General features: G+C 39.6%; 1 protein-coding gene across 1 annotated transcript; it reads left to right on the forward strand.

Annotated features, from left to right (window-relative positions):
• The first annotated feature begins 380 nt into the window (after positions 1–380).
• lpxn (leupaxin) lies at positions 381–7,308 on the forward strand. The gene is made up of 9 exons (XM_068707230.1): positions 381–468; positions 1,457–1,542; positions 1,686–1,756; positions 2,223–2,319; positions 2,658–2,915; positions 3,094–3,267; positions 3,689–3,770; positions 3,882–4,030; positions 5,996–7,308. The coding sequence occupies exons 1-9, from the start codon at positions 456–458 to the stop codon at positions 6,260–6,262; spliced, it is 1,197 nt and encodes a 398-aa protein (XP_068563331.1). The 5' UTR covers positions 381–455; the 3' UTR covers positions 6,263–7,308.
• The last annotated feature ends 326 nt before the right edge of the window (positions 7,309–7,634 follow it).

A 7,634-nucleotide genomic window follows, 5' to 3' on the forward strand; every position in this document is an offset into this window, starting at 1 on the left:
TCAATGCATTTTTTTTGGCTTATTGCATTTATTGCAATTGCCCCTTTGTTTGAAATTGTACAAATAAAAAACTTGAAATTTAAAGTGGAGATAATGTTTTCAATACTGTGGCTTTATTAACATACTGTCATACACATAAATATACATATTATAGACATAAAAGCACAATCAGTTAATAATATCGTTGTATCAGACATTTCACAACTGAGCACAAAAGTCAGATGTTATCTCAGTTTCAGACATGGCTCTTGGTTTCCTCTTTACAAGGAAACAGCAACATTGCACACCAACTATAGGAAGGTTTCTGCTTCAGTAACAAGCAAAAAACAAACCTTTGTCAGAGGAAGTGATGATTTTGACCAGATGAGAATTTGGGCTGGTTACCTTAGTAACGAAACAGCAGCAAAAAAAATAAAAAACCCACTCACTTTCAAGTAGAGAAAGCAAGAGACAACATGGACGAGCTCGGTAAGACACGTTTTTATGCTTCTGATCGTCCTCAAATTGATTAGTGGACAGCTTTTCATATATGAAATCATTATTGTAATTCTAAAATATTCAGAGCAAGATGATTTAAAGTTGATGTAGAAAATATAAGTGAAAGCAATAATTGATCGTAGAGTAAGATGACAGTGCTTTACAGCACGTATTCTGTTACCCACAAGTACAGGGCACAAGTACGCTTTACTTTTAAATGCAGTTCAGCCTGTAATAATTTAAATAATCTCTTTTTACACTGTTTTGTTACTGGGTCTTGGTTTTGTACTGTAATTTCAATCATGCTGTTGGTTGTTTGTAAACTAATCTGCCTTTTTTTAGCCAGGACTCTCTAAAAAATAGAATCATGATGAAATAAAGCTAAAAGATTGGGCTTCACTGATCATCAAAACATACAACTCATGTCTTGGAATAAAAATACAACACACAAAAAACATTGACTTACTTTCACTATGTTCTGAAAATTAGAGGATGTTCAGATTTTTTGTGAAATGCAAAGACATAGAGTTATAAAATGTCAAAAACAATACTGTTAAAACATTTATTCTTTTTTTTTCAAACAACCGTGTTGTTTACTTCCCTTATCAGAGACTTTATTCATACAAATATCTCCCCATTTTCTTAGATGTGTGGGTTTATAGTGTGAATTACAGTTGACATTTTCACAGGTCTTACAACATCATTACAAGTTTCACTTCTGCAACATGCAGCACCATCACTTCCTGAGGAAGCTGACATGCATGAGCCAACCTCAGAGTTATCCACCTTTATACATCGAGGTGCACTCCATCTTGCTTCACAGAAAATATTTCACACCGAGCAAACTTTACACATCCTCCGGTGGAGCAATGCACACCCAGAAAGCACATTCGATGTGTTGTGTGAATACTGCATGCTTGCATATGTATTTCTGTTTATGTGTGCGATTAGAAGAGTTATGGCCTGTATCCTGCCGCAGATTTGCTGTTGGAGGAGTTGGCCCTGAATTCAGCGAGTTCAGAAAGTGTCAGTGAGAACAGGAGCAATGATCCAGCCGCTGGAGAGGTGAAGACAAAGCCATGGAAATTTAAAAAACTTACACTGGACCACAACTTTCTTCATTATCACCTTTTTTATGTTGTAGTAAAACTTGAAATGTATTCTCAACCAACTCTACTCTCTAACATATGTTGTAATCTTGTCCACAGGTGTCAGATGTAGTTTATGGTGGATTAACCAAAAAAAAAGGAAAAGGCCCAGTCTGCTCCAATGTGTACAGGTGAAGCACAAGATCGTCGCTCTTGTTGACCCCTGATTCCCATCATCATTGTGTAAACTGTGAATAGGAAACAGGAGATTGCTTGAAATTAATGAAATTACAAGGTCTTATACTTTAATTAAAAGCATCCTAATATACACAATGATCTTACTGATTTAGTAACTTACTACTTTAAACTTTATTTCAACACTAGAATCTTTGACAGATCTCACTTATGACACCATATCATAAGTATGCCCTTATACTTATCTCTATAACTTCTGTGTATATTTGTATTCTACTGTTTTCTGAATTTTCCTAGTTCATAACTCCACATTACATTATTGTAAAACATCACCCTCAGATTATGTTCAGAGACACAGTTTTCCCTTAATAGGAATGTGTACAGTAATCACAGGGTAGTTCATATTTCTGCATGTTAAATTGCGATATTATGCTTTCTAATTTGCTCCTCTCTGGGTTTTAGTGATCTGCCAGCTCCTGTGGCAGCTTCCCTGACTCCTGACTCTCCCACTAAGGAGCTGGAGGCTATCTTGCAGGATATGCTGGGTCTGGGACAAGGGGTCAGTACAGTGTCTGCAAGTGCATGTCTCAAAATAATTGAAATGTATGTATGTTGGTCTATTAAAGAATAATTCAGAGAATAATTCTAGTCCATATAAAGTGGTGATGAATATGGTAAGAGACAACGCTGGATGTGCAGTGAAGAAACTTTCCAAACATGAGTGAAATTAACCAGGTTTGACAACAGAGGGCAGCATTGTACTAATTCCAACACTGCACAGCCTCAAGAAGCATTTCAGAGTTGGAGCATTGATAAGCACCGACTTTAAAAAGACACATTAATCAAACATACAACTGCAAACAACAGATATTTGTCCGTATTTGTTTCATCATTTAGGACCCAGCGTCTTCAACAACCCCACCGCCTCTTACACAGAAACAGTCTGTGAAAAAGAAAACAGAAGGTGGGCAACAGGTGAACAAGGAGAGCAGCAGCAGCACGGCAGCTTCAGACGCAAACGCCTCGACCACAAGCAAGAAAACGGATACTATAGATGACCTGCTAGGAGGGCTGAGCTCTGATTTGGAGAAGATTGGCGTACGCACCACGGCCAAGGGCCATTGTGCTTCTTGCAACAAATGCATTGTGGGAAAGGTATATAAAGCCAGATAATCAGATGGGCAAATATTTGAAATCTATGTATTGTAGATTAAGAAATCGATAAATTCAGCCTTATACATGGACAACGGACAATTGTGGAAATTGAAAGAAGTTTCATCACATAAAAAAACCCCTCTCTATTTCTCCTTGCATTACCTTTCCTCTGCTGCAGATGATCACGGCGCTGGGTGAGGTGTGGCACCCTGAGCACTTTGTGTGTGTGGCGTGTAAGACGGAGCTGAGCACCACGGGCTTCTTTGAGAGAGAGGGTCGGCCGTACTGTGACAAAGACTACCATCAGCTCTTCTCTCCTCGTTGTGCCTACTGCAAGGGGCCCATTTTGGAGGTGATGAACCTAAAACTCTTCTTTTTTTGTTCTCTATCATATACTTGAATGCCCCACTTGCCTTTTGTTTCTGATTCTAATTTGTTCTGTCATATATTACATCCATTTATTTTAACAATAATCTTTCGAAGATTGGATGATGACATATAGTAGTATGTAGTTCATTTTTCTAGACTTATCCAACATGTCATCTTACTAAATAAAACACAAAACCATATCAGGATTCTGCAGTCTGGGCTTATGCTGCAGACCAAAGTCATTAATCAGCAACTTCTGCAATGATTCAATGTATGTGGTTCAAAATCCACATGTTTGTGCTTCCTCACATCTGAACATATGCCATGTGACAAACTTTTATCCTAATCTTTAAAGGAAGTAAAAGCCTGATGTGATGTTTTTTTATGTCTGTCTGGTTTACCAGAACATCCTGACAGCTCTGGACCAGACCTGGCACCCTGACCACTTCTTCTGTACACACTGTGGAGACCTGTTTGGACCTGACGGTAAGAGGCTTGTGCATTCATTATTATTCACTGGAAACCACAACTACAGTTGGAAATAATCTCACGTATAATCACTCAGAATTAATCGTATGTGTCTCATGCACGTCGCAGGTTTCCTAGAAAAGGATGGGAAGCCCTACTGTAGCAAGGACTTCTACCACCTCTTTGCTCCCAAGTGCTCAGGCTGTGGGGAGTCAGTGAGGGAGAACTACCTGACTGCAGCCAACGGCACCTGGCATCCAGAGTGCTTCGTCTGCGCAGTGAGCCTTTTTACCTCAGACCACACACACGGCTCTGGCTCGCACACAAGCCTGGGAATAACTGAGAAAGATACCCACACATTTGCTTTATTTGCAACATTCTGACCGCAAGGCTGATGAAAACCTTATGCCTGATGAATACTCTGCGGTTGAAATGATGCAAATAAATCAAGGAAACCATATTCCTCAGTGTGTGTATCTTTTACATTCTCTGCGAACCTACTTCTGTATGCAGCATCTGGACAAAAACGGTTCGGTGTGCGGCTTTACTTCTGCTTTACTCGGTTATGAGCAATTGTTAGACATAAATGCTCTCAGTAGAGACGCTGACATGAGGTAGCAACTTTTCATATTTTAGGGAACCTAAAGAATAGCATTCTTTCTTGACTGTGAATAAACCTGAACATGAAATACATAAAATACATTGATCTTAAATCCTACCGTTCAAAATATCATAAATACAATTAAGATTTACAACATCACATAAAACACGGAATACATCCAACTATGACTATCCAACCCAATTGTTGCTGCAGTTTTATCATCACCATCACAACCAGCATCTCACCATTAGCACAGAACATAAACATTGTTTTACATGGACCACTTATTATTATTATCATTATTCAATCAGCAAGGTCAGGATTGTACCTGGCCTTTAGTGAACTACATCTAACTCCAGAGGTCCGGAGGTCAAACACTCCATTAACAGGATGAAGTGGACACTCAAAAAGTAGCCGAGCCTTTTTAGTCAACCTCCCGCTGAAAATAAATCAGGTAGCTCATGAAATGTAGCACCTTTGATCTTTCTGGCCACTCTGACTATGTTGTGCTGCAGCCTAGAGAGATTTTTCTACCATGAAACGTAATTACAAAACCTACAACTACAAAATGTTCTAAAATCTTCATCTATAGTTTTAGCTGCATACACTTTTAAGAAACAGTTGTCTCCCCGACGCTAACCTTTCTCACAGTGGACATTGTGACCTGTTAAAAATGGGTTCAGCTGTTCCTGTGCCAAGGCCCTGGAGTTGTGCATGCTGGCGCACTGTTATGGCTTACTGGCTCATATAAATGACACAGAGCCACCGCTAATGTTCAGAGTCACACCTGTGCTTTTACTGCTATGACGACTCAACATGCCCGCCAAGAGAAACCTTACGCAGCATCCCTCCTGTATGGACTTATTAGTTTATGTTGTAAGTGAGGGATAAAACCGGACAAGTTGAATCTTCCATGATTGTAATGGTTGACAGAGAACAGGCAAAGCTCCAGCATGACACGCTCATGACATTCCCATCATGCTAATGACAAGCTAAACCAACATAGTGACCGTGATAAACATTTTCACAGATTCAGATTACGGGCTGAATCTGCTACCTTCCAGGTAGCCTTTAGTTTTCATTGGTTTCTACAAATTATAGAGATTATAATGTGACATTGCAATACAATTGTGGAAAGTTTCCCTTATTATTCAACCAAGAAAACTGGCATCAGACACCAGCTACTGAAAGCACAAAGCTGTAAAACTCTCATCATGATGACATGTTTTGCAAATCTTATATGTTCAATTTAGCAGCCAGATTGCTTACTTTCAAATATCTACTCACAGCATGTCCTTGAACACACCACGAAGGGGTCAAGTTTTAGAAACAGGTCCTGCTTGCATCTAAATTTCTATTTAGTAATAATCTAATTCAGGTAAACAATCTTTTCATTGATAACCTGTTCCAAAAAGTTAAATTCCCATGCAGCACTAAAGCTGTGGTGTGCTTTGGATGAGGATCAAACACCCATAGACTTGGGGATCAATCATGGTCCTTTAAAAGCAAACATTTGTGTCCAGATTTTACACCATTATCCTTCTTCCTCCAGCTCTAATCTCTTTTTCCGTCTCCCTGTATCCTCTCTTCCATCCTTTCCCACGTCACTTATCCAATATTTCTCTCCTGTTCTTTTACCCAGGACTGTCTGAAGCCCTTCACTGACAGCTGTTTCATGGAGTTGGATGGTCGACCCCTCTGCTCACAGCACTTCCACTCTCGGCAGGGCACTCTGTGCGGCGGCTGCAGTGAGCCCATCACGGGCCGCTGCATCTCTGCTCTTGATCGCAAGTTTCACCCCGAGCACTTTGTGTGCGCCTTCTGTCTGCGGCAGCTCAGCCAAGGCATCTTCAAGGAGCAGAAAGGGAAGCCGTACTGCTCGGCTTGCTTTGACAAACTCTTTGTGTGAGACATACCGCACATAACGTAACAGAAACCAATCAAACGCAGCATCATTGTCATCCATGAGATTATGATTTCACCATACAATGAGTGATACATTAAATACGGCATCTATAGTATTCTACCATCACAAGAGTATTTGCATTAGTACAGATGCACAAAAGTTTCATTTTATTCAGCACTTCTTGCCCCACCGCACTCGAAAGTGTGCAACAGGAACTGTGACATAAATTATTATTAGATTTTGAAAAAATATCAAGGGAATAATGCTCACATTATAACATAATTAACAACGTGGTTGTAAAACACGTGGAAAATACCAATGATATAAAAACACTGAAGGAACTTTTCACATAAAGGGAACTTTGGATGGTTCTAAAAGGTGTGTTGCTGACACTTGGGCTAAATTATATAGGATTTCATACATCATGATCACATAAAACTCATAAATGGAGAAAGAAAAACACAGAAGTGCAGTTTTAATCCGTGGTTTCCATTAAACTATCCTCGGTTTGCCATGAGACTTGGCAGTCTGGAGATACTCTCTGGCAGTATGGAGCAGTTCGTCAAGGGGACTTGTCTATGTGTCCTGATAGCTTGTATTGGCAGGGACTGGCATGGAATCGGCGTGCCAACCTGAGTTTCCTCTTACTCTGACTTACCATTTGGCCCCTGGCATGCACTGGATTCAAACAACCTCTTCATTCTCCACACAGGCTCCTTTATAGGCGCCTATAGAAGATTAATGAAGGTGGTGATGTGAACAAAGGTGGTTTCAGGAGGAGCTCCTTCACATTGCTGCATCTCTTCAGCTTCTCACTTTCGCTGTTGAGGGATGAATAAGCCCCAAAGTGCTTTAGAGTACATTTATTTTTTATGATGCACCTCACATGTCTGGACCCGTTCTTTTTTGTTGCCTGACTTTTTTTTTGTTCACTGATGACAAACAGTTTTCATGATGTGTTGAGAAATTTGCAGCCCGGTTAGGATGTAGCAGAAAATGTTATGTATTTAAATGAATTTCATTAATAAAAACAGTAATTTCCAAATTGATTTTGAGTCATCTGCCCTTTTTCAGGGGAGAATATGATTCTGCCATCTACTGTAGTAAATATTTAACTGGAGCAAAGGTTTATAGAAACAAATACCATTGAAGGAAACATATTATGCTAATCTTTAGGTTCATACTTGTATTTTTTTTTTTACTGGAACATGTTTATATGTTTTAACGTTCAGATGTTAATAACCCTGCATGTGACATAGAAAGGGGAGCCAAATCTGAATGGCTTGTTTATTCACATGTGATCAAGGCAGCCCGTAAAAACGGACTGGGTCTTATTTCACAGTTTGTGGGTTGTAGGGACTCCAGATACCCAAAT

This window comes from Cebidichthys violaceus, unplaced genomic scaffold, assembly GCF_023349555.1.
Source record: "Cebidichthys violaceus isolate CVI_PGR_0920_01 unplaced genomic scaffold, fCebVio1.0.p SCAF_13, whole genome shotgun sequence".
NCBI classification, from domain to species: domain Eukaryota; kingdom Metazoa; phylum Chordata; class Actinopteri; order Perciformes; family Stichaeidae; genus Cebidichthys; species Cebidichthys violaceus.